Raw genomic sequence first — 16,602 nt, 5'->3', positions numbered from 1 at the left:
CACTACCCTTGCTGTCACCACTGCTATGATTGTGGCCCCTGACACTGCTACCAGGACCTCTACCTGACTGCTGTCACCACCACCATGATCACTGTTCTTACTGCCAGTGCTAGTGTTAGCCAGCGAGGATTTAATTCCACTTACCACAGAAAGGTGCAGTGAGAAGCACAGAATTTGAATTATAACAAGATTTTGTGATTTCAGAGTAGCTTTAAGGGTTCTAAGGGACATCGACATTCTTCTTCTTCTTTTTTAAAAATATTTTATTTATCTATTTGAGAGAGAGAGCGAGAGCATGCGAATGTACAAGCAGGGGAAGCAGCAGGTAGAGGGAGAAGCAGGCTCCCAGCTGATCAGGGAGCCTGATGTGGGACTCAATCCCAGGACCCTGGGACTATGACCTGAGCTGAAGGTAGACGCTTAATGACTGAGCCACCCAAGCGCCCCAGGACCATCAACATTCTTGAAGATGCAATGAGTAGAGGCTCACTCGTGCCTAAAGCTTCCTGCCCCCTCTAAACTATAAATCATAGATTGAATTGTCCCTTTAAGAAGCTAGACTCAGGCACTATATATAATCTGACACAGCATCAGTATTTGAAGACCAATACGTTTAAAATAATTTAAAAGCTTAGACTATCAGCTGAGGAGATACCAATCAAATGCAGGTGATCTGAATGGGAGCATCACTTACAGTGCAGGAGGGAGTAAAACAGGAAGACAGCCTTTCCGGCACCAAGAGCAGGAGAACGAAGACTACTAGCAAAGACACATGTCCTGATGCATTTATAAAAAGGAGGAAATTCCTTGGGATGTGGAAACTGAGTGAATGTAAAATGACATTCATTAACGTTTTGCTTTTTAAAAAGCAAGCATGAAATCATTTAGCTTTAGCTCTGCACAGGAAATAGAAACACTTGTGTTATCCACTGGTAAGATTATTTGGGGACTTCAACAACAGTTTTAGGAAGTGGGGGCAGGGAAGAAAAGAAACAGTGGAAGGCTTGCGAGATGAATTTGGCAGGGAAGACGGAGGTGGCTGGACAGTAGGGAGGAGAGCAGAGGTGAATGTTTGGGTCAATTATGTTAATATGTGACCCATCCCGAGGTGTCCACTTGCCCAGATGGAGGATGTCAGTGGATCAGAGCCATCCTTACTTTACAAATGGACAGGGGAGACCAAAGGTGCCCTTGTTGCGAAAGTTCTTCTCAGAGGCCATGAAATGTAGGCTGCAAGATTTATCTTTAAAAATATACAGGCAGAATGATGAGAGAAGGACAGACAAGTCTTTATTTTAAGCATCTTCTGCTAAGGGAATTTGGAAAAAGTATGCCATGTGGAAAGCTACCTACTGAGGTGAAACAATCGGATTTATAAGCATCTTGTAATTTAAAGGCATTTCCACATTTGCTAGCACGTTAGATGTACTTAATTTTGCTTTTTTTAAAATAGCTTTCCTGAAGTATAATTTGCATACCATAAAATTTGCCCATTTTTTTAAAAGATTTTATTTATTTATTTGACAGAGATCACAAGTAGGCAGAGAGGCAGGCAGAGAGAGAGGAAGGGAAGCAAGCTCCCTGCTGAGCAGAGAGCCCGATGTGGGGCTCGATCCCAGGACCCTGGGATCATGAACTGAGCCGAAGGCAGTGGCCCAACCCACTGAGCCACCCAGGCGCCCCAAATTTGCCCATTGTTAAGTGTATAATTGGTTGATTTTTAGTAATCATAGAGAGTTCTGCAGCTATCACCTTCCACTCAGATTTTCTTTAAACCAGAAATCTTATTTGAAAATATTTTTATTTTTAGCACGAGTTAAATGTGTAAACATTTTTATTTAATTTAGAGTATTTCATGTCTAATTTAAGCTGGTATTGCCTATGAGAAAAGCACAGAATGTAAGTCATTTTAAAGCAGCTTGCAGCTAAGAGCGATAATGTTAAACGTCTTCTATTTTATATACCATTGGCTTTTTCTTCCTTTAGAGAACACATCTAAATGAACTAACATTAGCTCAAAGTCACTTTAAATTTAAAAAATTTTTAAAAATGTAACTGATGAACAGTGATAAAATAACTGGTGAAACGTTTTTTTCACTTATTCTAGAAGGAAACAAAAGGCCAGTATGATATAAACTGTTAAAAGCAGAGCGAGTAATTTCCTTCTGACACTGTCAGAAATTTAGAAACCAGTTGGCCAAATAGTATTTACTAAATGCATATCGTATACCTATTTCTGTCCAAGATGCTGCGGGGAGGTATGTGATTCAGAAGACGGAATTCTTTACTCTCTAGGGTAGTGGTGAGAAATTTCCCTACTTTATTTTCATTCAGGCCCACTAATCTAAAATGAAAAAAAAATTATAGAAACTCTTGATTTACATTTTTTAATAAAATAAAAATTCCATTTGCCTGCTTTTAATATAAAAAGAATTACAAAGTCTTTAATAAGTACAACAAAAAATTCAAAGAATGCTCTGAACTTCTTATAATCGGCTAAAGGAGAGAAGGCAATGGATGGTGGTGGGGTGTGGAGATGACGTGCGGGGAAAGGGAGATAAAGAGGAAACAAGTTAGAACTCATGGAAAGGAAAACAAGGAAGGAACGATTAATAGCCACACAGAGAAACACACCTCCAGACTCGCACATACAAAAAGGGAGAAATACTGTACGAAGAAAAAACCGAGAGAAGATGTCCAAAGAGTAAAACCATCCTTTCATGGCCCTTGTTTGGATCTTGCTATGAAAGACACTGAAAGCTGTGGTGTTTTGCGCAACCACAGGTGCAAGTGAGACACAGGACATTGGGAACCCGTCCTTTGAGTGAGATGAAACGGAGCTAGGGGCTAGATACGGCCTCTTTGCCAAAGGCTCCCAGTTTAGCTCGGAGAGTTTCCAATCTACGCGGGGAGATCGAACGGATGATGACTAATAAAACAGAGCAGGGTTTGCAGTAATCGGAGCCAAGAAGTCTTTCTGGGGCAGGACAGAATTGAGGAGGAGGGCGCCGTGTGGGGAATCATAGCCGGGAAGTTTGGGAAGGCGTGCCAATACTCTGTGCTCTTTCCCTCCTCACCGCTTTCTGCTCACGCAAGAAAAAAAAAATGTATGACTAAGAGAAAGGTACTAATCTGAACTAACCAAATTCACATTTTGTTTGTGACTGAACAGTTTTAAGGCTCTATCTAGTTTTGGTCACTAGTGTGGGGTTCACGGAGACCCAAGTGAGACCACATTTATGCTAACTGTTCACATCTTTATTTACAAAGTTGGCCCTGAATGCTGGTAGGGGCTCTCCCACCACCTTGGCCGTGAGTGGCCACAGGTAACTTCTAAACCCTTCTTGAGTCTCATTGTCTTAAGCTGTAAACTGAAAGGATTTAACTGGAAAATTTCTGAGATTTTATCCCAACTGGAAGAGTTACAATTAAGCAAAAAAAGGTCCTGAGAACATAAATCAGAATAGAAATACTTTGATTAAAATATCCCTAAGATCCTTATAAATTAAGGATGAAGCAAACAGCTTTAGAAAAGATCAGATTTAACCTATATATACAATTTCTTATCCTCTAGTACTGAACCATTTGCCACTAAAACTGTGTGAAATAGGCTATTTCGGCACTAGAATTGCATTGCCTTACTTTAAATGTTTAGAAATCTGCAGTTTGTAGCTAATCAGATCAACCCTGACGTCCTCCTCACTGGCACTCTCAGCTTTGTAACGAATTTGACTTTTTAAAGTCATGGCATACAGTTCTAAAAATATTAAAGGAACAAGGAAATAAAGGGGGAAATATAATAACCGAGGATCTCAAAAGTAGAGTTGTGCCCCTTCAGTTTTTATTTTCACTAGAAATCACTCGGTTCTGATTTTAGTATTCCTGCTTACAAATAAAGGGGGGAAAGGCTGTGGGTGGTGGGATGCTTGGGTGTGGGAGGGTACATTGCTGTCTATTAGTGGAATCAACCCTTTCAGCCGACAAAGACAACAACCAAATCTTTAGATGGTTTATTTGATCTGCGTGAAAGAGTGGCAGTGGGATTTCTGGCACTTGAATAAGCGGAAACAATATTTTTGGCTAGAGAGATTTCTGAGTTCTCTCAGGGAGCCTTCTAGAAGGCCATCTGGCCCAAACAGTATTTCTTTTGTAAAGCCCTGCATTTGGAAACACAAATGAAAGGTGTATGAGCAGCAATCAGATACCTATGAAAATAATTTGCTTTCAATTCTTGGAGGGGTGGTTATTATCCTTTGTAATTCTCTAGATGAAAAGACTTCCATTAGGGAAAAAAGCCCCTCTTTCTTTATTAAGATATAAATTCCCGGTTTATGTTCCAGTAGAGGATTTGCTTATTAATGTAAACTTATTAATTTGCTCTATGGTTTTCTCACGAGTGAAATTAGAACGTTTCAGTGATATTTACAGTTGTTATGTCAAGTAGTGACCTTGTTTTTTGACCTTTATCATTGTTAATTGAACCTAGATTTTAAAGATGAACATTTCCTGTTCCTTGGTTTTTTAGCTAGCTTGTGAAGCTGTAACAAACGAAAAATGTTGAAAAAGTAAAACGAGATCCAAATGATAATGATATGAGTAAAACTGAAAATGAAGCAAAGCTATATTTGTAGTCAGATACTGCAAAAAACAGGAATATTCTAGCAAAGTACCTTTAAAATCTATCACATGTAATATACTTTGCTATTCTTTCACATTTTTCTGTTAGTCTTCACATAGAAAGAAATGCTAAATTCTTATATTAAAATATCTTAGGATTACTGATCGATCATTTTCTTTAGCTGTCATTTTTGCCAAGAAATGAATACAAAAAGAGGAAAAAATGAGCACTGAGTTTATAATAGAAACTTGAAAAAAATATACTGTATCATAATACATGAATGTATATATACTGCATAAATATTTATATGTACTTATATGTAAGTTATAGTTTCCACTGATACATATATATATTAATATTAACTAAATATTTGCTTGAGATGTTCTCCTTTCAGTTACCCAATTTTCCTACTATATACAATTTCAAGTTGATAAAAAAAGAACTGTAAAAATCCCATTTTTAAGAAGCAATACTAAATTCAGTTCTGAATGGAGAATTTACAAATAGTGGAATAACCACTGTTATGGAAAAGATGACATCAAAAATAAAATTAACCTCTAAGAAAACCTTCTATAGGTTTAAAATAAATCATATGGAAAGTGATTTATCCTGGCTAAAGTTCCTACCAAATAATTTGAAGCTAAAATTATTAATGACATGCAGGTTGTATCTCAAAATATATTTTTCTGGAAGGACTGGAGAAAAACACAAGTCTGACGAATATTGCAGATATATATTTCACAACTGATGTCAGCTAAGTTTGACATATTTTAGCTTATGGGAATTAAAATAGGAGCATAGAGTATTGGAAATGTTTAAGATTTTTCCAACAGATTTTAATAAGAGAAGATGACCCTGAGTCCCTAATATCAACTGATAGCCTAATTCTTATTAGTGGGGACTGCTGTGCCAGGCAAAATGCTTTTGCCTGTAAGTATCTATAGTTTCCTGAAACAAAGCAGTCACAAGTACCATGATCTGCCAAACAGTGACAGATTATATGAGCAGATTATTATTTCTTAATGTAAAGTACTTTTTAACCTGACATTAGACTAAACGGCATCAGACTTTATTTCCTAAAAACTTCTAATATAAATGAAACAAAAAAAATTCTGTGACACCAAAGTTCTCCAATAATTAATCTACTTTGTGATCTAAATATTCCCACAAGTTCTGTTATTTGGTAGGAACAGAAAAAAAGGTATCACATTTTTGATAATAAATACTGTTATTACAATATTGTTATTGTTATTGTTATTATTATTACACAACAATACTAATTATTGTCACTATAGAAAACACAAAGGACCCAGCATTACCTGTGAACTTCAGCTATACCTCTGGTCTTAGAGCAGAATAGAATTTAAGATGGGAGCAGAAGAAGAGAAAAGCAAAAATATATAATTTTGCCTTCTTGGGTCATTTCTACTTAAAAATATTTAAGATGGGAGCAGAAGAGAAAAGCAAAAATATATAATTTTGCCTTCTTGGGTCATTTCTACTTAAAAATATTACTTGAATGGAATTTTCATTGGAGGGGAACAAAGGTCTTTTGGAAATTTGTAACTGTCTCACTAGGACACAAACTATCAGTTTACCATCATTGACTGAGTCACCTGTGCTTTGGACAAAGTATCCGAGGGTGTATGTTTTCATAGCGATTCACAATTGAAATAAAACAGATTAGATGTTTGTTGGAAGCAATACTTTATACAATTGAGCAACCTATTTATACTAAATCTTTACAAACAGAACACACATTATTTAAACCCCAAGACCCTTCAAGACCCAGAGTCACCTACCTGCAGACCCAATTTTTGTGACCAGCCAATTTATAGGCAAAGTGAAAGAAACATGCGAACTGGATAAAATAACCATATGTCCCCACTGGAAGCCCCATTACTTGAATCATTTAAACCTTGCTGGACAAAGCACCAGGAGAATTTGCTGTAGGAAACAAACCTACACCAATGGGGCAGGGAGGAAATGACCTAATGGTGAGTCTCCCTTCTGCTCTAATTTCTGTGGTTCTGTGTTAAGAAAAGCTGTCCTGCCACATTGTTGTGAAAGCTTATGCCCCAACAAGACAGCATTTCTTATAAAAAAAAAAAAGCCAGTTCTGAATTTAATATTTAAGTTGCCATCATCCAAAGTCAAGGACACTTTGGAATAATTTTGTTCGGGAACACTTCTAAGATACAGTGGAAAAGTGTTTTTTCCTTCATTCAAGAACTTAAAAAATGCCAGCAAAAGAGTGTGCTTCTACGTTGAATTTTGTTTGCTGGCTACCCGAAATTTACGGTAACCTCGTCCATACTCCTGGCTGCTTACCATGCTGAGTGGGATCCTTTGATGTTATTCAATGTGAAGCTCGGTGTAGGCGGTTAATGGAGGCAGTGGTGGCCCAGACTGGAATGCTGCTCAGTCTGCCATTTTGATGGCCCACATTCTGCCTCAGTTTATCATTTCAATAGGAAGTATTTATCGGCTGACATAAGGAGAGGCAGAGAACATTTAGTGTGTGTGGAGGCACAGGTAGGACAGGGGAGTGGATGGAGTTATTTGCATGTATGAATGAAAAAGTATATAGCTCTTTAGGTAAATAATGATGTGCATTCGTGGAGGTGCTGGGTTTTGGAGTCAAGATACAGAAATGGACATTAAAACTATGTCATTTTCAAAACAAATCACTGCAGTGCTTTTCTGACAGCCACTCCTGATTTAAAATGAAAGAATGATATTTATTCAGAAATTAGGGTAAGTCCAAATGGGATGTTTCCAATGTCACATATTCTGCCCTTTGATTTCAAGTGCCAGTTTGTGCAAAGACGAGCCTGTGAGTGTGTGAGGGTGAGCAAGTATGCAAGGTCAGAGCTGAAGGCAGGTATCTGTAATGATGGGGAGGGAGTGACCCACTTTCTACTTTCCCAAGTCCTGCGATTTTCAGGTGTTTATACTGCCGGTGAAAAGTGCAAGTGACACTTCTCACATCGATGTCACCAGTTCACCACAGAAGCCAGTTTTGTCTCCCCCCCCACAAGGGGCTGTAATGTCTCAGCATTCTTTCTTCCCCAAGACCATTTGCATCGCAGGTATTAAAACTTCACTCCTTATGTCGGTAACTAGGCTGAGTTTAGATAGTACCTCTAGGATGGATTTATAAATGCAACTTTCCCCGTTCCCTTACAAAGAGGCAAACGGTATTACTGCAAATAACCTTTAAGATAATTAACTGACAATGCTGCTACTAGCATAAAATCTTCCTTCAGGCGACACCTAATTTAAGTGTTACTGGCACAAAGTGGAGACAGATTGCGCATCACCACTGCAATATTTACATAGCAGAAACCCACAGAGCAGGAAACGCGAGGCTCAATGATGCACTAAATTAGGAACAACCGTACTCCAGTGTTAATTTGCTCTCCATTCTATCCAAATCTCAGGTCCAGAAATTGGTACAAACACATACACAGCCTCCCACTCTTAAATGATTAAACCGGAGGAGGTTTTTGTTACATTTTTGCCCCCGAATTAAAATAACTTGAAAATTTACTTCCCCTCTCCACAAGAACCATTTGATCAAACTGTGTTTATTTCATTACAACTTGCATTTGCTTTGATCTAAAATTATTTTCATATGAATGCTGCATTGGAGTCTATAGAGAAAAACTAAACAGACTTCTATTTTCTTAAAGGTTTGCCAATATAGTTTATGAAAAGAAAAAGCTATAGAGCGACTTGAAGGCCAGGTAGTGAAATATTCAGAAACGTGGAAGGGCAAATTTACCTTAAGTGAATTTCTCCCTGATGAATGCTGTCCTCCCCCGCACCTTCTCCCTTACAACGCAATGAGTTTTTGAAACGACTCAAACGATATCTAGTTTATATTTTCCCCCCACAGTATTTTAAACACCAGTTTCACCCAAGGCATTAACAAAACATTTACCTTTCCTAATTGTTGATGTTCTTTAAAGGCAGCGATCAGTTCTTCAGCCCACTTAATTTTTTCAGGGGAAGGAGAAAACTGTTCCTGTACCACCGCAATTTGGTTAGGGTGTATCACCTGCTTACCTACAAGAAGATTAATAACACCGGAAACACGAAACAACAAACAGATGTTCAAACAAAATGTCTCAACCACGAAAGCCTCCTAATGCTTCACAGACTGTATGTAAAATAACTCATTATTGTAGAACTTTTTAAAAAAGAAAGTAACTGCAATCTGGCAGGCTTTTCCAGAATACCACATAAGAAACACAGAAGAATGGGAGTAATTGTGTTTCTGATCCTATAGAAATGCTACCTTAGTGCAGATAATCTCTCATTTTTAGTTACAGGTGGGTTGACTAGGCAGCTCGTTGGCTAATGCTTTGGCTGGAAATTTAAAGGATAATATCTGCAAATTAGAGTGATTATTTTGAGTTAAAGTACAAAAAAATTATATGTTAACTCTTTCAAATTTTACAAGTTGTCTTTTGCTTCTTTTGTACCATTATCCCACCTGCCATGGTTTCTTTTAGAAGTGGTCCGTTGGTTTTCATAAAGCTTAGAGAAACAGATGTTACAACTATATTAATATCAAATAGTGGCTTATAATCATATATTTAATTTTCTTTCTTTAAGACAAATACAGTGTGTCATTTCTAATCACTAACAGAAATTTGGATTTCAATGAAAAAATTCTACTCAGTACAGTGAAACAGAAGGCAGATTTGAACACAGTGGTCTCTAGATTACTCCATTTCAGAATGTTTAAATAAAAAAGTTACTGAAAGTTTCTCTACTCCAAAACATAACCAGGTTTTCCCTTTTTTCTTGTAGAATGAAGACTGAATATTTCCCTCTTACATAGATATTTAGATACCCCAGAAGAAAGCTTATCTCTGTAGTGAGAAGCTTTCTGCTGCTTTTCGGAGTTTAAGATCCTAAGGAAAAACACTACACAAACATAGGACTCACAGGCTTCTGTGAAATCGTGCCGTCATTAAAAGAAACAATTTAACAATCAGGGAAGTGTAAAATTGAATCAGGTCATTAATAAAATACAACATAATTTAATGTTATAATAATGATGAGATATTTTATTACATGATAAAATTATGGACATATTTCGTTGTTTAAAAATGAATGTGCACTTAATGATAATTTGCTCTCCTAGATATATTTGTCCATATATCAATTTGCTTTGCTTCTGAAATAGTTTTAACATTTAGCCAGTACAAATTATACCCTTGATGTTTTAGAAAAGATCAATTCCTGTTACTGTCATTATTCTGAGTAGGAAAAAAACCCCAATATTTGTAAAAAAAAAATTTTGAGTATTTCATGCAAAAGAGTTTAAATGGATCAATATAGCAATATCTTTTCTTACAGTAGCATAATTAGAACACCTTCACCTTGCTGTTATTTGATTCCAATCTATCAGCATACTAATAAAACTTTAAAGCCTTATACAAATAAAGATGCTTTAAATTATTTGAGGAATTGTGCTCATTTTGGCAGCACATATACTAAAACAGGCATAATTTCAGGGAACAAATAATATCAGTGATGACAAATGAGAGCTTTTTTCAATAGGTGCTGCAATTACATTTAAGTCATCTAATAGTTGTTACAATATTATTAATAAAGGATGTCAGTTCTGGTAGTCATTTTGTACTAATTGTTAGACCTGAATTTTATAATTTATGTACATAATTTACACAGATGTGTAAAAAGCCAGATTTCACGGGAACATCTTGGTACAGACACTATGACTTGAGGAGCGAAACATAAACCATCTAGAAATACTGGGAAAGCACTGATGGCTGCAAGTACCCTTATTTTGGTAGTGAGGCTAATTTTAGGATATGTGTTAAGTTTTAGAAATTTATGAACATCCATGTACGAAGTTTTCTGTGGCTGATTCTTGTATATCCCAACAACAGAATGTCAGACTTTAATGCCCATGTGGGAGTGAAGCAAATATTTTATACAGAAGGGCTGTTATTGGCAAGTTACTGAGGGTGCAAAATTGGAAGACATTAAAATTTATGACCATGAAATCCTTTTTACAGTACCACTTGATATATCGTGCTTTAAATCAATACCTGTCAAGTCTTTTAGGTGACTGTATGATGGTGTCATTTTTGTCTTCTACAAAAGACTGCAAAAAAGAAGAAAACCTATAGTGCTTCAAATTTATCATCTTTCTTCTCAGCATGCAGTGATGACCAAGTCAGCTGTTGAAGCTTTATTCCAAGATTTAGTTTTGCTTTCTTTTTAGAAGAATAATTCCTAATGTTAATAGCCACTTGTATGGCCAATGCATTGATTTAAAATCAATCCACATGGACTGTGGCCCTGTGAAATAATGACCGGAGAAGAGAAACCATAATGTGCTGTTTGATGCATGGCTAACTTTTAAAAAACTACAACTCATTAAAAAAAAATGTATTAATTTTTAGAAGTAGAGAAAATCCTTATGCATAGACTGAGTGCTGCTCATCAGTGTTAGGGGTAACACGATACTTTCATTAGATTTTAAAACTTCCAACCACCTGCTTCAGAGTGGGTGCGTATTTCTTCTTCCCTCCTTGCTTTCCTCCCTGCTTGTGCAGAGCCCAAGTTATGGCAATTAAATGACAAATAATTAGGACAAACAGATCACAACTGGGTCTAAAATAATCAAAGCCCTTATTGTTTCAAAATACTACAAATAATCTCATATCTTATTACCAGACTAATTCCCTTTTACTGGTATGTAGAAATATAATTGGGACAACAAAGACCTTTCTAAAAATTGCAAAATGATTATGAAGTATAGCTCCCTACTTTACTGACTTGTTCACTTGAATATATAATGGGCACTGTGCCCTCTGTGCCTCCCCATTCTCCCCCTGCTTCCATTTTTTTGTGTGTGTGATTTAATACTCCCTGTTGTTGAGAAACAATAGTGCCAAGCCCATAAGCTCCTCATGCTGAGTTGGGCACAGTCTAGAAATTTAAATCTGATTTGAAGTAACTTGTCTTCTGCGATTGAATTAGGGACCAATTTAATTCAGCCCTGTTTCTTGGAGAAATTCTCAAACTCCTTTATAAGTTCTGGAGCAAACATTTACCCCAGAGGTAGTTGAGGACACCCAGGTTATACTGAGTGATGGTGATACAGGCCAGCATCAATTCAGTGTTTTCAATTTTTTATTTTTTTTTATTGAATTAGTGCCCATTTCACAGCAACATCTGGCTGCTTGGCAGCCAATGCCACACATTTTAGACCAACAACATCGAAGTCTATTAGATAGATTTCATGGAGTGTTTCTCCAACTTTTCCATTTGGGCTATGCCCTAACTGGTCACTGGAAAGAGGCAGGTGTAACAGGCCACGGGGACAAGGACAACCTCAGGACCAGAAGGGGACTCTTTCATTCTTAGTCACTATTAAATGTGGGGAGGATTCATTTATTAATAGTTCAGATGATTGAAAAATATTTCCCTATAAGAGATCACATTTATTTACTCATTTATTTATTAAACAAATTTGGGGTGATCACAGTTTGTTTTAACTCTTCCTGTTGAAGACACAAAAACAAATTGTCAGAACTTTATTTAAGTCTAACATAATACTGAAATTTCCTAAGTTGTTTAATTTTATTTGGGGGTAAACCACCGTCTATTAAGATAAGTTTTACATTTAAGGTCATTTTATGAAATAATTCTTTCAGTAATCCCCAACTGGACATATTTCAAAAATATTTACAAAAGGGACAGCAAGGATGTTTGTCTCTTTTCCTTATTATCTGAGTTAATTTCTGATCATGATATTCTCAGAACTTGTAGCAGAAGATTAACTAAGAATAAAAGAGCTTATGGTGTTTCTTATCTATGGTTGCACGCGTGCGTGCGTGCATGTGTGTGTGTGTGTGTGTATGCTCACAACTATGGATGTGTGTTTGTGTGTAGAATCCTATTGTGGTTTTGAAAAAAATGGATTTCTGTTGCAAAAACACAATTTTCGGTTGCTCCCCAGACTCCTGGGGATCTGAGTGATCGGACACACCAATCAACAGATATCTGCCTGCACTCCAGGACTGGATTGCGGGAAACCCGCTGATCTTAGTGCCAGCCAAAGCCCGTAGGTGTCGCCAGGTACATAGACACTTACGGGGAGGTGGGAGAAGAATAAGGAGCTTGAAGTAGCAGAAGAATAAAAAACTAGTTATGAGTAGTAAAAAAAAAAAAAATCAAAGAAGAGATCACCAAAGTTTTTTCAGAAATGAATATTTTGAATGTTTGAGGACATTTTCCTTTCCCCCATCAACCCAAATTCTTACAGCAATTCACTCAAAAACACTTCTCTAATAACCTCATCCCTCCTCTAGGGTCAGCAAAACCAGAATACTTAGGAAGACAGAAAAAAAAAAAAAAGGTAACTAATGTAAAGAGGAAATAAAACGAAGCCTTCATTGTTTGAGTTGCAGCACCAAGGGAAAGCACAATTTGTTCAGTAGGTTCTTACCCTAGATGACATTTCCACATTTCAAATAGTGGAATAAGTCTATCAGATATATGGCTCTGGAATGTTTGCTAATTTCGCTACTGCTTTCTAAGATATCATCAAGAATCATACCAGTAAATCCCATTGCAGCTCCTTCCCTTGACTGCCTGAGGAGCCCCTCTCCATCTCGAAAGTCAATGTATACCAGATCTATGGCCTGCAGACCAAAGGCCTTCGCTGTAACGATAATCTTCTGTCGGGCGTACAGAATATCTTGGGTATCTTTACTACTTGTTGCACCTGAAATGGGATGTGGACAGAAAAAGGAGACATGAACTCTGGAAACCAAACACAGCCACCTATTGTAAAAACTCGGTTTGTAAAGACCTGGGAATCGTTCCCCAGCAAAATGATGATTCTAATATAAACAAAGAGAGGGATATGTGGAGGCAGAGTTAAGTCACTTAGGTCTGTTTATCTTGGAAGGCACATTTCAGTGTCATTACATGTGTGTGGGTTACGAAAGGGCCCCTCCTGCATCTCAGGAGATACAACCACAAATGACTTGATAGGTCACCAATTACTTCTGGTAGATTTTTTTCCTTCTAGCCATTGCTTGGAAAGTATCAGTCCAAAGACGGCACCACAAAAGGTGGCCAAGCAGCTGGGCAAGGAAATAGTTAACTTCTCTCGCAGAGCCCAGAAATTCACGTGCTGTGGTTGCCATGCCCTGCCATAACTAAGGTTCTGAGCCAAAGAGCACAGCTTCAGGGATGAAGAAATTGGGGAAACGGAAGGGCACTCATTTTGAAAGAGGCAGAAAGTATCCACTGAACTGTCCGAAACACAAAAGTCTCTTGGAAAGACTGGTATTAAAATAAGCTCCTTTTCTTTCCCCCTAGGGGCGGGTGGGTGTGGGGTGTCACTGTTCGTATTTGGACCGTGACACTGCTCAGGGAGAGCTCCAGGCTTCAGGCCACTGGCACTGTGGTTCTGCAAATGCTTTGTGGACTTGGCCTCTTTTCTAGGTGTGCCCAGAGTCACTAGTAAGACCAGAGGCAGAGTGCCCAAGGGATGGGGAAGATTAGTGGAAACAAACATATTATCTCAATAAATATTTAATAAGAGTTCTGACATGTATTTTAGGAGGAATTTAAGATCTGTTTAAAATAATATTTGGATACCACATTTAATATAGAAAATGATTCATTAAAATGTAAAATGGCCTTTATTTGTGTTAGAAGCCTACATAACCCTCAGACTGATGTGAAAACAAAATATTTAAGCCACGGAGAGGTTATTCACATATTATACTCACTATGAACAAAGTAGATGTCATATATTCCCCAACACATCTGAGGTTGCGACAGGCTTTTTATTATTTTATAAACGAAGAGAAGTAATAATACAGTGTTCTAGAAGCAGGACAGCTCCGAGGTGCCCTAAATTATCAGAAAGTATTGCCCATTCAGAAGAACCATTGTCATGGTTGGCAAATATATATTGTCATGTAAATGTCCATTCATGAAGGGGCGAAGAAAAAATACACACACACACACACACAGATTGAAAAAGAGAGAAATGTGTTTGATACCTATGCTGGCCCGAAAGTCTTCTCCTCCAAAAACGACTGCGTCTAGGAAAAGACCCACTTGAGGCCCGGTCTTCAGTGCTTCTTTACACACGGCCTGTAAAAGAGCAGAACAGAACCAAATCTCACAGAAATGCAGTTTAGAGAGAAACCGCATGGTGTATTTCAGTAGCAGAAAGATACAACTCTTAACACAGTTTGGCTGAAAGCAAACTAGCAGTCCTAAAATGCAGCCTAAATTTACCTCTTTTGAAAGGCTTTTAATATTGTCCAAGATAAGTACGTTGTATAGATTTGCTTTGCTTCATGGATTACGTTAATACAGTTACAAATACATATTAATATAGTTAACAATGTTCGAATCACAGTTCATCTAATTTCTAGAGAAACTTTGAATTAACTCATTTTGATCGTACTGTACATTATTTCTCTTTTTTCCAAAATTTGTTTTTGTTTTAAGAGACTCTCAAACAATAAACATAGAACCACAGGAGAGAAGGAAAGAATTTTTAAATCAAATTAATTGGATTATTTGCATTAGGATCAGGATTTCCTAGTAAATGGCCTCAGGATTAAAGACAGTCAATACAAAAATCTACCACTCCAGAGGGGCAAATAAAAATGCAACAAGTCATTCAAGATGTATTCATTGGCAACTTTTATATTTCTATGTGAAAATATTTCTATGTGATTTGTAACGTCTGCCCTACGTGTTAGGTAACTGAGTCGTCGGGAACTCAATCTACCGAGGTGGAGATTAAGCATGCTAATGTATGTGGGTGGGGAAGACCTGAAAATCAGGAGAGGACACAGTTGATTAATTTCAGGGGTTGTAAGTGCTCCTAAGTATAATATGGAATAATGTGGTGCCGTGGAGTTTAGAATTCAATCATTGTCTGAATCTAGTCACATCTAAGGGATATGCTTTGATTATATCTCAGAATTATGGGGCAGGCTGGAAGAATTTGTGGTCAGTGGCGTAAATGTGCTGATCATGAGGCTTGAAGCAGCTCCCCGAAAATATGCACTCTGCCCCTCCTGCACGGTCCAGTAGGTCTCAAAGTTTCCTCTCGGAGCGCTTACTCACATATTATCTCTCTGGGCAGTTTTCAACTATCTCTTTTCTTTGTTTTTAGGGATTTCTTCCCTTCTGCCCTCTGAGACAGGGTGCTGCAATGATGTTCTGGAGTCAGGTGAAATGTGAGACATATTTTGGAAAACAGTTTAAATGAATCAGTGATAAAGGGGAAAAAACAAGCTAGCCATGAAATCGTTAAGGCAAATAAATGGTTTAATGCAGCCCTGCACTGCTGGCAAACACTTGGTTCAGCTAATCTTCCTGAATGCATATCAGGAAATACTGCACGTTCTAATGTGGCAAATTGAAATAATATATTACAGATTACTGGTGTATACTAACCTACAAATAGCAGTCGTACATACTAGACATTATGGATAATGTTGCCACAAAGAGGCCAGAACATTTCCCAATAAAAGGCAATTGTTACAAAAGAATAACTGAACGTCAACTCAGAAGGGAAACAAAAGACATTTTCATGTACATTTCATCTATAAATATAATAATTCAGAGCATATGTTTACGTATGTTTATTTCATTAAAATAGGAATATATAAATATTTCACTTAAATATTTAGGATTGGGAAGTTTTTCCTTGCTACTAAGCTAGTTTCTTTGTTTTCTAAGATGCTCACTGCCTGGATTATTACAGATAATAAATGGTGCTCAAGGTTTACTTTGCCTATAAATCTTTCTAGAAAAATATTTTAAGTAGATATCAAAATTGAGAACAAAAGTTCTCTTTAGGGAATAAATAAAATACTAACTTATTAGTCACATTACGTTCTCTTACCTTAAAATTGAGCAAACCCATTGCAGTTTCCACAAAAGGGATTAAA

At 37.2% G+C, this 16,602-nt stretch overlaps 1 protein-coding gene across 4 annotated transcripts in view; it reads right to left on the bottom strand.

Moving 5' to 3' along the window:
- Positions 1-16,602, bottom strand: part of LOC116862801 (citramalyl-CoA lyase, mitochondrial) — a 68,920-nt gene that overhangs the window by 19,463 nt on the left and 32,855 nt on the right. For 3 of the 4 annotated variants that reach the window (XM_032850215.1, XM_032850214.1, XM_032850213.1), the window contains exons 3-6: positions 16,557-16,602; positions 14,689-14,782; positions 13,227-13,394; positions 8,565-8,689 (exon numbers count right to left, since the gene is read on the bottom strand). The exon at positions 16,557-16,602 is cut by the window's right edge and continues 56 nt beyond it. In XM_032850215.1, the coding sequence (XP_032706106.1) occupies positions 8,565-8,689; positions 13,227-13,394; positions 14,689-14,782; positions 16,557-16,602 (433 nt within the window). The remainder of the gene's footprint in view (positions 1-8,564; positions 8,690-13,226; positions 13,395-14,688; positions 14,783-16,556) is intronic. The other variant, XM_032850217.1, reaches the window with a different exon arrangement.

This window comes from Lontra canadensis, unplaced genomic scaffold, assembly GCF_010015895.1.
Source record: "Lontra canadensis isolate GAN:19392208 unplaced genomic scaffold, GSC_riverotter_1.0 scaffold334, whole genome shotgun sequence".
NCBI lineage: Eukaryota > Metazoa > Chordata > Mammalia > Carnivora > Mustelidae > Lontra > Lontra canadensis.
The sequence above is the reverse complement of the archived record's forward strand: the minus strand, read 5'-3'. Positions and strand labels throughout refer to the sequence as shown.